Source organism: Protomyctophum parallelum (genome assembly GCF_964188405.1).
Source record: "Protomyctophum parallelum genome assembly, chromosome: 17".
NCBI lineage: Eukaryota > Metazoa > Chordata > Actinopteri > Myctophiformes > Myctophidae > Protomyctophum > Protomyctophum parallelum.
In genome coordinates this window covers 31,673,640-31,690,242 of record NC_139719.1, presented here as the reverse complement: position 1 = coordinate 31,690,242, position 16,603 = coordinate 31,673,640, and the positions used below count along the sequence as shown (strand labels likewise).

At 41.0% G+C, this 16,603-nt stretch overlaps 1 protein-coding gene across 2 annotated transcripts; it reads right to left on the bottom strand.

Annotated features, from left to right (window-relative positions):
- Positions 1-1,439: 1,439 nt before the first annotated feature.
- Positions 1,440-15,657, bottom strand: mmp25b (matrix metallopeptidase 25b). 2 transcript variants are annotated; one of them, XM_083787163.1, is made up of 11 exons: positions 15,555-15,657; positions 15,341-15,441; positions 13,491-13,623; positions 13,178-13,319; positions 12,448-12,755; positions 11,943-12,125; positions 10,473-10,536; positions 10,009-10,091; positions 7,929-8,081; positions 2,449-2,742; positions 1,440-1,899 (listed from the first exon to the last, which is right to left on the bottom strand). In XM_083787163.1, the coding sequence occupies exons 2-11, from the start codon at positions 15,431-15,433 to the stop codon at positions 1,646-1,648; spliced, it is 1,707 nt and encodes a 568-aa protein (XP_083643289.1). In that variant the 5' UTR covers positions 15,434-15,441; positions 15,555-15,657; the 3' UTR covers positions 1,440-1,645. The 2 variants fall into 2 exon arrangements, with proteins under 2 accessions (XP_083643289.1, XP_083643290.1); XM_083787164.1 differs by having other exon boundaries at positions 13,491-13,609.
- Positions 15,658-16,603: the final 946 nt, after the last annotated feature.

Here is a 16,603-nt window from a genome sequence, read left to right as displayed (position 1 = left end):
TCTTTTCTAAATTTTAAATTTCTGGAGCGAATTTTCAACTAAAATATGAAGTATAACTTGCACCTGCAACGTGCACCTGATTGCTTTTGATTTAATTTAAGTTTACCTCTGAATGTTTGATAATATATGAATGAATACTGTAATGCAAAACAATAGTTCAGTTGGCTGAACTCAGAGAGAGATCAGCTGTGTCCTGATGATTTCTTATTTTATATGATTTATTTATTTGTTATTACACTTCATGTAAAGAATATTCTGAAATATGTGTTGAGGTCTTAAATTATGGACTGTGCTTTGTGGGGTTTCATTGAACCACACAGAGCATGGAAAAATATTACTTTCTGTAATTATGAACAGTAAAATACACTTTACCACGTGAACCCTATAGGCTAACATCCCTATACTGCGGAGCGACAAATAGTGTATCTACTTCTGTATAAGCTACACAGATAACAACAGTGAGCTTGAGTTATGTGAGTGGTTCATTTTACTCTGTGAAAGTGTAAAAATGCACCTGTGGACCACAGGTGCATTTTTCACTTTCCCACAACCACAGGCTGTGGTTGTGGGACGATACAGTAGCTCAACTGGTAAGTGTGCATACCGCATAAGAAAGGCTATACATCAAGTAGTCCTTCCTTCAGGTGTCCAAATGTGACCTGGGGCTCTTTGCTGTAGGCCCTATGTCATGTCATTCCTTCAGTGTCTCTGGGTCATAGGCTCAACACACATACACATACATTTAATATTAACAGGTTTTGCAGATTCATACTTTATTCAGTGTGCAATGTCACGCACTGAAAATAGCCAAACCACAAGCTCACGTGTCGATCTATTTTCAGTACACGACACCTGCATGCAAATAAGTATAAAGCGGGCTTAAGTTGCTCTTGTTTAAATCCATGAAGGGGATGGGATTCTGTCCTATATGTTCATTTTGTGCTTTAAACATATAGGTTGTCTTGAAAGTTCTCATTATGTGGGGGAGTTCCCGGAGTTATGAGTGCTATGTTTCAGGGTTGAATTTCAATACATCATCGTGTAGCCTACACACTGTCATTAAATGCTTATTCTCGCGAAGGAGAAATTCAATTCTACAGTCTGTCGAGAACAGGAAGCTGTTCACTGCATTTCCAATAGGGTGATCAGGTTTTTAGTAGGCTGTTTAACAGCAACCATAACCAACACTACCCTCTAGTGGAATAAGGAGAACTTTACACAACTCTCACACGCACACGCACGCGCGCGCACACACACACACACACACACACACACACACACACACACACACACACACACACACACACACACACACACACACACACACACACACACACACACACACACACACACACACACACACACACACACACACACACCCTACTTGAAATAGTAACAAATACATTATTGCCCACATAAATGCACGGCAGGGTATTATTTATAGTTAATCCTGTCCATGTGCCTGTCTGTCTGTCCGTTAGCTAAATAATTTTAAATTAAATTTAAAAACAGATGGATTTACATGAAACTTGTCCCGAATAAATTATTAACTTTCGGGGGTCAAAGGTCAAGGTCACAATCAAGGTAAAAGTCAAATATCTCAGGCACGGTGAGACGTAGAACAGTCGACGTGTCTTAATTTGTGTTATTCTCCAATGAACTCATTAAGTGCCCATATAGCTGACAAGAGGAGCAGCCAACTGCTGTTAACAAATGAAGAGGATCCAGTGATGCTACAGCTGCAGTCTTTGGAGTTAGGTTGATCTGGAACATTGGTAGTTGCAGGTGCCGGACACCAGAGCCAATCCACGGCTGTGGATTTAGGAGTGACATTATCTTCGCCCATTTCACCTCCTTTCAGCACCAAATAGTAGTTGTCCTTAAAGATGTGGGTCTCTCCTGGAGAACAAAAGCAGGGTTAATGTCAGTATATAGATAACAGTGAAATGTAGACAGCAGTTATCCAAATAAACCCTATTTTATACTTTTAATGTTTGCCTATAATGTGTCCAAAATGTCCAAAATCGGTATGCCAGGTTGAAAGTGATTTAAAAATGTCATGATATTTTCATTCTGATCTTGGTCTTATCTTATGGGTCTCATAATACATTCAAGTCAACAGGGGACAAGGCAGAGGTTCTCAACGTTTTTGGCTGGGGACCCCCGAAAATGCCACCACCAATACAAATTGGCCGCTACAATAACCTTAATAATAGAGAAAATACATCATAAATAAATACTGAAAGCAGATATAATCATTAAGGAAAGTTTATGCATGCACTATGTGTACTATGCAAACTCAAAATGCAAACTCCCAGCCATTCAGTTGCAAAAAATTATAATAATAATTTGGGGACTCCCCAAAAATAATTTCGGGATCCCCCGAGGGCTCGCAACCCCCATGTTGAGAACCCCTGGACTAGAGCTAGATGTCCTCTCTGGGTTTACCGGTGCCCCAGCTGATGATGTCATCCAGGTCAGAGGGAACTCCCTTCCAGCGGGAGACATCTCGGGGGTAGTCTGACTCAGGCTGCTTGGTCAAACGCTGGCTCCTGTGGCTCTCGTCAAACCTCCAGTACTCTCCTCCGCTGAACAAGTAGGTATGGCCATTGTGGGCCCAGATGAAGGCAGCCTCGACCCTGTCCACTTGCTTCCCACTCTTGCTCTTCATGCCCCAGTCACTCAGGGACCTTGGGTAGCCGTCCATGGCCTTGGTGTCTTTGAACACCCAGTACTGAGAACCTGGACAGAGCAGAGAAGAGGACAGGTTGTAATGCCTGTGCTTTCAGGGTCGTGCAAATGTGATTTTAGATTGATTGAATACTATTATTAGTCAAAAATTCACGTGGTGAAAGGGATAACACAAAAACATCCTGGGAACTTGTTTCCATTGTGGTCCTATCTATGTATTCAATTCATCAACATAGCATAAACATTTCACAAAAATACATGTCATCAACAAATACAAAGGAGAAAAAGGGGACAACAGCAGTGAATAACACTTCCTTTCTATGGGAAATTGCACCCCCTTGTGGTCTCCTGATAGATGTGTTGTTTCTCATTTCATTTTTCAAGATACACCAATGAACTGAACAGGTACAGTGTATGAAATCCATTTAATCATTATGCACAATGAATTGAGAATATATGAAAGTTTCACTTTTTGAATTATATTAAGGAAGAAAATGAACTTTTACAAAATATTCTAATTCAGTGAGATGGAGCTGTATATATTCCGCAAAGTTTGGGCTGATCGGCTGAGTTCAACCTTAAATGTACTACCGTACCGTGTGGTTTCAACCACGCACCTCTTAAGCCCTAACCACACCAAAGGGTCAAGACGGTTTTAGCGTTGTCCCTGCGGTGTGATATGTCTTGTTGCATGTTGACCCTAGTGATTCAACGCATGGAATTCAATGGCCCAAACCACACCAAAGGGTCAAGACAGTTTTAGCGTCAACTCCTTGCAACCGTTTGGACCCAAGGAGTTGCATGGTGACCCTTTGGTGTGGTTAGGGGAACCACTCAGTTCACACGGGTGTGATTTTATGAAACAAACACTTGCAGATTGAGAGGATAATTCAAGCTTGCCTCACAGCTCTGCAATTTGTGAGTTTAGGGTGTTGCAACTCTAGATTTCATCATATAAGAAAATCTAGTGTTGCAATTGCAAATTGCGGCTATAGTTAGGTAAAGTTAGCTTAAGTTGTGGCAAATCTGCAAAAAAATGCTTACCACTAGCTTTCTTCATATCCCATATCCATTAAATTTTAATGGATATGGGAGTTGTAGGACTGTTTTTTCTGTTTGAAAGAACATTGGTTGTTTTGTTGTATTATTGGACACTTGGTGGCAGGCTTTAGATGGGACAGGCAGGTGCAATAATTAGGAAAGGCACAGGTAGCACAAACAGTTCTTACCATAGACAGAGCCATAATGTTAACTTACTTATCAACTGGGCAATGGGCATCCTGATCTGTTCTGTTTTTGTGTCTACGCTGTGTAGGATCACTCCCTTGCCCTATAGCCGCAAGCAACTTAGATGCTATAAATGTTATCTGCATCTAAGTTGCAATACCCTCCATTCATGGAACAGAAAAGTCTGATTGTATTAAACAACTGTAGCACTGCCGCTTTAAGGGTAGTGCATAAAAGGGGTTGTCCAGGTTTGAAGCCTCATGTTTGGCCAGAAGCCTGATTTGAGTGTTTGTTGGGGACCTGGAGGCATGAGGTACAGCCTAGCTAGTACTTGGTATGAAAACCTCAAAGAAATGTTGATGCTTTGATAATTAATTTTGTTTATATGGGGATATATTTTAATTAGTGTCATTTAATATTCAGAGTTTGGCAGGTATGATGTTTTCTGAGAGGGAGCTCGTAGGGGAATGGCTTTTAAGAGGGTTTTTGACATGGCATCTGTACTTCCAGAGCCTTTCCTGGTTTAACCACATCCCCATATATTGACTGGCGGTAGGTTTGAATTTGTATTGAGGGGTAACCAGGTGTATTGTAATCTATTGTAGGACAACTAATTAACCTACAACCTTTCATAGTAGTTAGGTAAAGTTAGCTTAAGTTGTGGCAAATCTGCAAAAAAAATGCTTGCCACTAGCTTTCTTCACAGTTGTGTTCATAAACATGTCTACTATCACAGAAACATTTGTTCCAACCCAACTCCCTTGGGAAACTTTGTGACAGCTGCTGAAAGTTGGGGTACCATTATCAACCAATATAAGAAGAATTCCAAATTTAATTATACTTTAAGTAGCATGTGACATGTCAAACTAGGGGGTTTTCATGATGCTGAATCCATTCCAAGCATGAGTTTTGCATGAAAATACTAAATACTACTAATACTAAATTCGGCCATAGCCAAATGTGCCCAAATGTGCTGACCTCATCACATTTGTGATGACGGCTATGGGCATTCTAAGGCAAAGGAGTGTTTTTTGTGCAAAACTAATGCTTGCAATGGATTCAGCATCATGAAAACTCTCTAGTTTGACATGTCAGATGCTACTTAAAGTATAATGAAATTTGGAATTTGTTGCCTTATATTGGTTGATAATGGTACCCCAACTTTCAGCATGCTGTCACAAAGTTTCCCAAGGGAGTTGGGTTGGAACACATTTTTCTGTGATAGTAGACACGTTTATGAAGAAAGCTAGTGGTAAGCATTTTTTTTGCAGATTTGCCACAACTTAAGCTAACTTTACCTAACTATAGCCGCAATTTGCAATTGCAACACTAGATTTTCTTATATGATGAAATCTAGAGTTGCAACACCCTAAACTCACAAATTGCAGAGCTGTGAGGCAAGCTTGAATTATCCTCTCAATCTGCAAGTGTTTGTTTCATAAAATCACACCCGTGTGAACTGAGTGGTTCCCCTAACCACACCAAAGGGTCACCATGCAACTCCTTGGGTCCAAACGGTTGCAAGGAGTTGACGCTAAAACTGTCTTGACCCTTTGGTGTGGTTTGGGCCATTGAATTCCATGCGTTGAATCACTAGGGTCAACATGCAACAAGACATATCACACCGCAGGGACAACACTAAAACCGTCTTGACCCTTTGGTGTGGTTTGGGCCATTGAATTCCATGCGTTGAATCACTAGGGTCAACATGCAACAAGACATATCACACCGCAGGGACAACGCTAAAACCGTCTTGACCCTTTGGTGTGGTTAGGGCTTAAGAGGTGCGTGGTTGAAACCACACGGTACGGTAGTACATTTAATGTTGAACTCAGCCGATCAGCCCAAACTTTGCGGAATATATACAGCTCCATCTCACTGAATTAGAATATTTTGTAAAAGTTCATTTTCTTCTGTAATATAATTCAAAAAGTGAAACTTTCATATATTCTCAATTCATTGTGCATAAAGTGAAGTATTTAAAACCTTTTTTTGTTTTAGTCTTGATGATTATGGCTGAATGAATTAGAATATTTTACGAGACCACTAATTTTTTTTTTTTTTAAATGAGAAATGTCGACCATCTGAAAAGTATATTAAAGAGCATGCATTTTAAAACTGCTTTTAATATTTAATATCATATTGTCCATGTCCCTCAAACTTATTTCTAATGGTTTGAGCCTCAATCACCACTCTGATATAACCAGGCCTTGTCATTTCTTTCTGGACTTTGAAAGCAGTTTTAGCTGCAGTACCACAATGTCCTGAGGTGGTGGGGTGCTGATATGCAGATTATTTTGAGTCATTATAATACTGATGCTAGATAAACCCAGGCTTGTTTCCATTCCATGCCAGCTTGAAATATCAACAATGGTGGACATTGTAAACAAAGTGGACATGCAAATTTGGAACTGAAGACTAAAAAAGAGAGGAATAATATAAGTAGGGTGACATTGATGACATCACGATGAGGCCAAAATCAGTTGAGCTGTTCCTGAGAGCAATTTCCATTAAAACACCCATATGATATGAAAGCCTGATTGTTCAAAATTGGTTATTTGTGGGGATAGAAAACACATATGGTAGCCCCAAAAACACAAAAGAAATTGAAAAAGTAGAATTTTATGTTATAGGTCCTTTAATGTATGCAGTTAATACTTGGTCTGGGCTACTTTTGAAGAAATTATTTCAACAATTGGGCATGGTATGGAGGTGATCAGCCTGTGGCATAGTTGAGGTGTTATTGAAGCCCAGGTTTGCTTTGATAACGACCGTAAATTAATTTGTATTGTTCAGTCTCATGTCTCACGCCTTCCTCTTGAGAATACAACGTAGATTCTCTGTGGGGTTCAGGTCAGGCCAGTTGGCTGGTCAGTTAAGCACAGTAATACTATGGTCAGTACACCAGTTACTAGTAGTTTTGACTCTGTGGGCAGGTGCCAAATCGAGCTGGAAAGGAAAATTAGCATCTCCACAATGTACTCTAAAAAGATGGCTGTGTTGAAACCGTTAACTTTTCACTGTCAGTGGACCAACACCATGCACATAACATGGCCTAGCTAAATCATCACTGTGTAGTTTTGGCTCTGTGGGCAGGTGCCAAGTGCTGCTGGAAAAGGAAAATCAGCATCAATATAAAGCTTGCCAATGTATGGAGGCACACAGTGCTGTAAAATATCATAATAGATGTCATGGTTGTGTTGAGACTCTGGACATGACAAAACACAGTGATGATTTAGGGCAGGCCATGTTATGTGCATGGTGTTGGTCCACTGACAATGAAAACTTAAGAATGGTTTCAACACAGCCATCTTTTTAGAGTACGTTGTGCTTCAGTATGTTGACAAGCTTCATGGAGATGCTAATTTATTATAGATATATAGATATAGATTTGGCACCTGCAAAACTACTAGTAACTGGTGTACTGACCATGATATTACTGTGCTTAACTGACCAGCCAACTGGCCTGACCTGAACCCCACAGAGAATCTAGGTTGTATTGTCAAAAGGAAGGTGTGAGACTGAACAATACAAATTAATTTACGGCTGTTATCAAAGCAAACCTGGGCTTCCATAACCCCTAACAGTGACACTGGCTGATCACCTCCATGCCATGCCCCATTGATGAAATAATTTCTTCAAAAGTAGCCCAGACCAATTATTAACTGCATACATAATGTACTTTTCAGATGGTCGACATTTCTCGTTAAAACGAGAAACAAGATTTATTTTAGTGTTCTCATAAAATATTCGAATTCATTGAGATAGGATTTTTAGATTTTCATGAGCTGTACGCCATAATCATCCAAATTAAATACTTTATGCACAATTAATGGAGAATATATGAAAGTTTCACTTTTTGAATTATATTACAGAAGAGAATGAACTTTTACAAAATATTCTAATTCAGTGATGTCCCACCAAAGTAACAAATAAACCCCTCTTGATTCAGGAGAGGGGGAGGGGGGAGAGAGAGACTCTTCCACATGGAAATTAATCATCATCCTCACCAATAAAGAAGATGATACAACTGTCACTCTTCCTCTCGTATACAGCATCAATCTTGTTGGTATCTGGTGGGAGGCCCATCCAGAAGTTTTTAATCAGAGCTGGATTGTCTGAGACCAAGGAGCCGTCTCGCTCTCTCCTCCAAAAGTACACACCTGGATAGGAAAAAGGGAAGTGAATGACTGATTGACAATATCCCTATTCCCATACTGTGAATCTTTTTTCTTAAATTTCTTTTGCATGGTATATTGAGAAATAATACCCATGATTCCTGGGATGTTTTTTTTGTTTCCCCCTCCCCCAATGTATTCAAATTTGACTAGTGCTAACCATTCCATTCATGCCAAGTGCTGATACAGTCACTGTTGCTAGTTAGACCATTATGTACCCTTGCATTGAGGATACGTTTGCACGGTTTAAATCCAACAAGAGTCGGAAACCTTCAGCGCTTTAGTCAGCAACGTAACTAGACGTCATTGGGCCCCGACGCAGGCTAGTCAGCGGGTGTGTGCTAGCAGCAGCCACCACCAGGGCTCTGCCAAACTTTGTTCAACTCAACTGTCATTGCATCTCTGTATGTATTCATAATTCTATTTTACAGATGGCACCGTGTGCCCCCCCCCCTTGCCTCTGGGCCCGAGCGCAGTTGCATTGTCTGCGTAGCGCTAGTAACGCCCCTGGCTTTAGTACAACTATTGTGTCACCATAATAATCGCTCAAGTTGGGTATCATCTGCGGCATGAAGGGCATCTCTACCAACGCTGAGCAGGTCGCCGTGTGGATCCAGTCTTTCAGCAGATCTGCTCCAATCTCTCCAAGTCATTGGATGAGATGTACGATACTGGATCAGTGGATAACACAACCATCTCTCCAAGTCATTGGATGAGATGTACAACACTGAAGCCGTGGATAACACAACCATCTCTCCAAGTCATTGGATGAGATGTACGATACTGGATCAGTGGATAACACAACCATCTCTCCAAGTCATTGGATGAGATGTACGATACTGGATCAGTGGATAACACAACCATCTCTCCAAGTCATTGGATGAGATGTACGATACTGGATCAGTGGATAACACAACCATCTCTCCAAGTCATTGGATGAGATGTACGATACTGGATCAGTGGATAACACAACCATCTCTCCAAGTCATTGGATGAGATGTACGATACTGGATCAGTGGATAACACAACCATCTCTCCAAGTCATTGGATGAGATGTACAATACTGGATCAGTGGATAACACAACCATCTCTCCAAGTCATTGGATGAGATGTACGATACTGGATCAGTGGATAACACAACCATCTCTCCAAGTCATTGGATGAGATGTACGATACTGGATCAGTGGATAACACAACAAAGCCCAACAGACACAAAGAAGATGGTAAAGCACGGCGGGGGTTGGATGCAGATTAAAAGACGGGGATACAATCCGGGGTGAAATTCCCACCCACTCACCATGGAGCCAGGTTGCGGATGGAAAAGTAAATGTGCAGAATTTAAATACACACTGCATGTTCTGTGTGGATAAATGTGTTCATAAATGTTCTATTTATTTCAGTTATTTCAAATAAATACTGTAAGTAATCTTTGTAATCCAATGGATTGAGTGTCTTATAAATCCTATAAATCAAACCAAAATGAAAATATGGCTATTTCCGGTTTAAACAGCCATTTTGAAATTTGTAAATGTCAGAAATGGATTCGGCATCCTTAACCCAATTTGTGCCCAAGACGTCTGGAATTATGTTCACCTGATTCTCACACATGTATTGTCAAATGGGAGGGAACTTAAATGTTACAACCTACAATTGATCACTCCAAAGAGGACCTGTTTCAGTTCCTGATAATTATGGACCCACGTGGTTCTTTGTGTCTTCATTAAAATGTATCATTAATCTATATGTATGAAAAGGACACAAGAAATCTCTGGCAAGGCCTGCTTTTTAATGTTTTTTGCATGTCATGACCTGTCATGACTGCATGTCACCTGCTCTGGCTGGAACCCCAGCCACAGAGATGGCGGTTGGCCATCCTGCCACACTTGCAATTAACACATTTTATTTGACCTACCCTTAAAAAAGAAGACTTCTCCCCTGACATTGGCAACCGCGTCAAAACCTCCCTCACAGCGATCCGGGAGTGAGGGGTCAAACCTACAGCACAAAAAGAACTGGTTAGTTGGATGAATGTATCTATAAATGTATGTGTGTGTGCGTGTGTGAGTGAGTGAGGAAGGAAGGAAGTACATTCTTCACAAATATTTTGTATTTGTTTTAAATTGAACTGTCTTTCATGATGGAATTCAAACGTGGTCAGCTCAGGCTGAAACCTTGCCCGATATGGAGATGGCTGATGTCATACAGTAGGTGAGCGATGTCGCAGGCTGAACACATTAAGTCAGAGATCCACATGGAAGCCAAATTATTACTAGACCCCTTGGCTGTTTTCTTTTGTCTACATAGTTTATGCTTACATAATTCCAATTTAAAAAAAATCACACAGGTTCATTGTCATTTTTTCAGAGCTCAACTCACTTTGGGGGATCCGGATTCGGATCACCAGTTGCCGTTGGATATGTAGGCCTGCCGTCCTTCGCACCTAGAGCGCAGCAGTGAGGAGAGGGTTAACTGTAAAAGGCAGTTGGATGTAAACCGTTGTTGTGATACTTGAAAGCTATGTGAAACCTGCTCGGAGGATATGAAAGACAGGATACTCCTCTGTCTTAAAATATGGAAGGAAACTGCCATGTGCAGTTGTTGCACACATGTGCCATGTGATTGCATGTGTTCCATGTCTTAAATGCCAGGAAATGTGCCATGTGACAGCACTTCTGCACTTTGCAGCACGCATGCACTACAGTTTTAAGGAAAATATATATATATAATATTGCTATATCAGTGGTTCACATATAATGGTACATTATATGTATTTGGAGTTTTGGACACGGACCCCTGTCTCAAAACATATATTAAAAGATTTGCATAAATTGTCACAATTTAAATACAATAGCAGATCTACAGTGCTGCACTATGAGTATATCTTCTATTTTCGAATACCAAAAGTATAAAATACCACAGATGCTTTCCCAGTTTTAATGGGTTAATCCTGTACACTGTCACTGTTGATAGGAGAATTCACCTTATGAACAGTGCGTGAAACCGTTCCAGATAGCTAATAGATGTTCAGTAGATTTCCCCTTTTATTTTGTTAGTTAAGTATTTAGTGTACCTATATTCTACCAACAAAATAATATACTCTTTTGAAAGGTCCAAAGTTTGCTGTTGGAAAGTAGGCCTATTGTCTGGGCTGGTCCAGTGACGCCATGGCAGTAAGTGGGACCCATGCCAAAAGACTGCGGCCCAAAGGTAATAACGCTTTCAAAAACACCTGTTTTGCTACATACATACTGACCAGCTAATTATGTTCACTCCTGGAGGTTGCTGTTTATACCAGGAGATTAATCTTGTTTTAGTTTCACTGATGAGAATGCGCCTTTTGGGTGTGACAAGAGTTCATGTGTCTAGATGGTAGTTCCACTAAATTGTAGAAGTGTTTGAAGTACATCTAATAACCTGCAAAGCTCCCACTTCCGTGTCCACCCCATTACTATGGGATGTTGGATTTATGGGCAGCTGGAGGGAGCAAGGCATTGTGAAGTTCACTTTAGTTTCAACTGCACAACACCCCCTAGTTTGGTGGCACTGATGTACCATAATGGGACATCAGCTACTCGTCCTACTCGACATCGCAGCTCCTCATTGAAATGTCACTTGCTGCAGGTCTGCTGCTAAATATCCTGCACATTTCCCACAAAGCTATCAGGCCAGATACAAACATTTACCTGCCAGTGGATTTTACTCACCAAATGGGAGTACAGACACAAGAAACACACACATACTCAATACTCAAAAAACATATGATGAAACGCCATACAGTACACCTGTGCATACGCTGGATGCAACAACACATTATTAAACACACAGGCAGTTCAGTAGGACACTCACCATAGAGCTGCTGGATGGCGAGCACGTCGTCCAGGGGCAGACGGTATTTGGGAATGTTTCTCACCGGTCCCTGGTAGTAGGGCCTCATGATGGAGGGATCGGTGGAGGAGTGAGACAGGCCTAGGGCATGGCCAAACTCATGCACTGCAACTGTGAACAGGTCTGTGCCGCCACCGTCCTCTCCTGATGGCGTGAAATGGAACAATGTTAGTCGACTCTCTTGCGCAGTAAATTTATCTGGATTTACTGTGTTTCGATATATACTGATAATCTCTATTTGTATACTTTTAATAGCTGTTATCCCTTACACCTTGTCAGATTCATTGTCAAACAATGTATATTTCCATCTGTCCTCATACCAAACTAGTTCACCAAACTATTCATGTAGCCATTGATTCACCATTATTCATTTATATCCTTCCATCCATTTACCCAGCCATATATCATTCATTCATTCATCCATCCAGTCATTCATCCATCCACCATGACTTCAATCACCCTGTACCTTCATAGCTCCAGATCTCATCGTCATCAAAGTGTGTGTCGCCTGCTACTTCGTCTCTTCCGGGAAAGAATGCATGGGCTAGCGTGCCGCCTCGTCCGTCAAAAGGGTACCCGTCCTCATGCAGTGAACGGATAAAAGACACTCTGATGTCCCCTCCAGGGATTGGCCGTCCCCTGTCACTCTGAGGCTGTTGTGTGAAGTGCAGGGGGGCTGCGTCACTCCAGGCTTTGAAGGCGTGAGTCAGGATAGTGTCCACCAAGTTGGGAGTCAGCGAGGCTGAGAGGGAGGGTGAGGGGTATTTGTGGACACTACATACGAAGAGTGTATTAATGATCTGGAGATTTTGTTCGAACTGATGTGCACCAAATTATTAAAATAAATCTACACAGGTATTAGGAAACAGAAATTAATTAATTCCAATCAACCTTCAAAATCAACGTAGATCGGCTAATTTAGCTATTTATTGTATGAAAGTATACTGGCTTATGGCTTAAGTTGTTAATTAAACTGAATGCTATTCTAAAAAGTTTACCATGTTTGGCTTTCATCTTGTCAAAAGAAAAAAATAACGCTACCTCTACTGAATTTATTTAAAAATCATTGTAGATACTGGGTTGTGAATGAAAAATTGTTTTTATGAGAGCATCAGTAATACACAGTAATAATAAGAAACCGATTCATAATGGTGTCTGTCAGCAGGGATATACTTCTAGTAAGACAGAAAACACACCTCCATGTGAGGTCGTTCTTATCCCACTGAACCCCTGCCAGGGCATATCGTTTTCTCCTCCTCTTCCTCATGTCATGCTCGTTCCCGATGATGTCTGGCAGAGAGCACCGGGGCGTAGACATGAGCTTCACGGTGTCATCGTCTGTAAGGGCACAGTTTTATTTGAGCCTTTCGTGTAGTACAGTATTAAGCTAATCATCTGACCCCTCCAAAATAATTTGAGGACCCCCCCCCCTGGGGGTGCTCAAATTTCCCCAGTTTGGGAACCCCTGACATACACCATATTTACAGACCCAAGACTTGTGATCTTTACCAAGCTCTCCGGTTTCCCTGATTCCTCCGAATCTCTGCATGTCACGGACAGCCTTCTTAATTCCCTCCATGGTCTGCAGTCTATTTGAGCGTGGGTCAGGAGGAGGGAGGTAGCCATACCTGCTCAACCAATCCTGGATGAACGAGGAGGTCAGTGGACAAACTGTACACAATATACACATCACAAATATAAGTTCTAACTTTAGCTCGGTGTGTCTCAAACATTACTTTGCCGTGGACCCCCAATAAGGGATGACTCATGTTGATGAAAATGTGTCACTATATCTTCCAAAGATAAAAGAAAATCTAGAATATCATATCTACAAGCATGTATAAAATAAGGTATAAACGTGATTTGTTTTTAATGCTATATTATTAACCAATTTTACTTGGGACCCTCTGGGGGAATCCCTGGGCGTCCCTGGACCCCACTTTGAGAACCACTGTTGCTGTAGTACCTCCTTCCTCTTTCTGCACAAAACTGTGGTTTAACCCCATGTCCTATGGTACGTCATCATGTTTCTCAGGAACGAAACAAAAAAGTAAAGGGGGATTTACACAATGCAGTCCTTTTTTACTTTTATTTTTTACAATTGTGTTTCAGTGTTTGATATACCAATGAATGCTTTTTGGACGAAGAACACTGGCTTCCTCAGAGCACAGATTTAGAGATATGTCCAGGGGGGTGGCGGGGGTCGAGGGGTTAGTGTTTCCGGTGCAGTTTTTCCCTGGTCTGTTCATTCACAAGCCTCATTATCCCAGGGTAGTAACTATTTCGCAGCCTATAGAGCCTATACCGCCGGTGGTAGTGTGGCTATGGAGCCACTTGCCATGTGGCAGCATCCCTTCACTCTTTATTTAATTAAGTATGGAGCATACATAAAGAATATTACAGATCATCTTCAGATTGACTCAGAGACAGAACTTGACAAAAAATAAGATATCACGTCAGCCCTCCCCCCAATCAATATTTTATGATCCATCCTTGAGTGTTTTTAAGCGGAGGAAAGCTCCATGAAAATATGCATATTGCAATCAGCCTGCTCTAGGCCGTTCATCTATATTTAAAGCATATTTAGCATTAAATGACATTTGCATGTGAAGTTCACATGCAAAAAGAATATGTGAAATGTATCAATTTAGTTCACATTGTGAACTAAATTGATAAATTTCACATGTATTTTCTTTCTTTCTGTGTAGTCATAGTGTAGCCTACACCTCTCTCTAAAAAAGGAAATACAAATATCAGTTATCAGTTGCAACGGTTCATTTTGAAACATTAAGACTATAGTTCCTCCTCACCTTTAGTTCAAAGGATAGGCGTTGGCTCAATTCATCAACTGTTTTTGTGGTAGGGTATCTACTAGGCCTACAATAATGTCATTAAAATATAACAATTTGCTGACAGCAATTTGTTTCAAATACCAGTACAATTTGAAAAAAAAAATCGACTATCTATGCAATAGTTTGAGTTGTCACTTAACATTCCTGAATTGGAAATTAGATATAGCCTATTGCATGGCTCATATTAAATTACCTCTTTGACATTGCCTGTAGACACTAGACATTTTAGTAAAGTTAATCTGTGGTTAAATTTATTGTTTTAGCCTACTTCAGAGCCCAAAGTGTTTTTAAGGCACATAGCTGGTGAAGTTCTGATGATAAATTCTGATCACCAACCCCACATCATTCCCACTTGGCACAAAAGTAAGATTCATCACTTTAACAACTTATAGCATTATTCAATAGGCAGAATTAACTTTTCTTGACCCCACAAGCCACAACTACACAGTCAGTGACCCAAATCTAGCATCAACAATGTCTAGGTAGTTATCGTCAATTAAGACTTACCAATCGTCTTGTGTATTGGTCGGGCGTTGGTGATGCATTTCCACACCAAGCAACTGCGATCAATGTAATCCATGGCAGAAGCCTAAACTCCATTCCAATCACTGCAAAGTGGAACCATTAACACGGCTTTAGAACACACATGTCTGATTAGATCACGCTGCATCCTATCATGGTCCAACATTCCCAAATCCTTGATGCTGAAATCACAACCTACCGTATGTTCACCCTTCCCCCGCGGATCCTATGCTCTCATGAGACTAGGCAGGGCAGATCGATCAGGAACGAGCATCCTCTCTCTCTCTCTCTCTCTCTCTCTCTCTCTCTCTCTCTCTCTCTCTCCCTCCCCCCCTCCTCTCTCTCTGCTCTTCTCTTCTCTTCTCTTCTCTTCTCAGGAAAGGAAAAGTTACGGTTAAATATATTGGATCTTACACTTACTACAGCAGGCAGCAAAGTGAGAAATCAAGGACTAAGGATTCTGGGGGCCGGAACCCAGAGAGGAAGAGGGACACACACAGATGCATGGTAGAAATAAACTAGAAAAGAAAATGACATGTTTCAGATTACAGTCGCGTATGCAGTCTAAAGTTTAGACGGTGCTCGATACAAAATCTGCTAAGAGGATTATAAAACCAGAAAAGGCACTAAGACTTTTTTACATAAGGGTCCTCCATTTTAAATTCATCAGAACAATTAAAGAAAGACATAGCCTACACTTATATCCAAAAAAGGGTCCAGTTTTGAAGGAGTCTAAGGATTCATATTTCTTAATGGTTGTTGGTATATGGCGTTCCACATTTTAGTAGCATAGTTTGAGCCGAATCTGGGTTGAAATGTGGTCTGTGGAACTCCCTGTGTTGTAATCATGGACTTCGTTGACATCAAGGAAGTATTTTGCCACCCAGGTACATGGGTATCTTATAGGCCTAGTGTATAGAGAGTCTTGAAGACCAGGCCCATTGCAAGTTGCTGTACTCTGTCGTCAAACCCTAAGCCGTTCCAACCTATCAAAATGAACGGGGTGGTGAGGTGGGTTCTGGGAGTTAGGCCAAGTAGTAGCCTGACCAGTTTGTTTTGGGTGCTGTGGTACCATGAGGTGCATACATAGTTGAGGAAACCTTGTATATAGGGTTTTCAAAGTATTTTTGTCTTCAAAGTATTTCATTCAGCTATACGACATAAGTAAGTCAAGTATGACATATAAACCAAAACAGTGTTGTTCAATGGGTAAAGAATGGGTAAGAGCATTTCCAGAGAAGGCCAGCA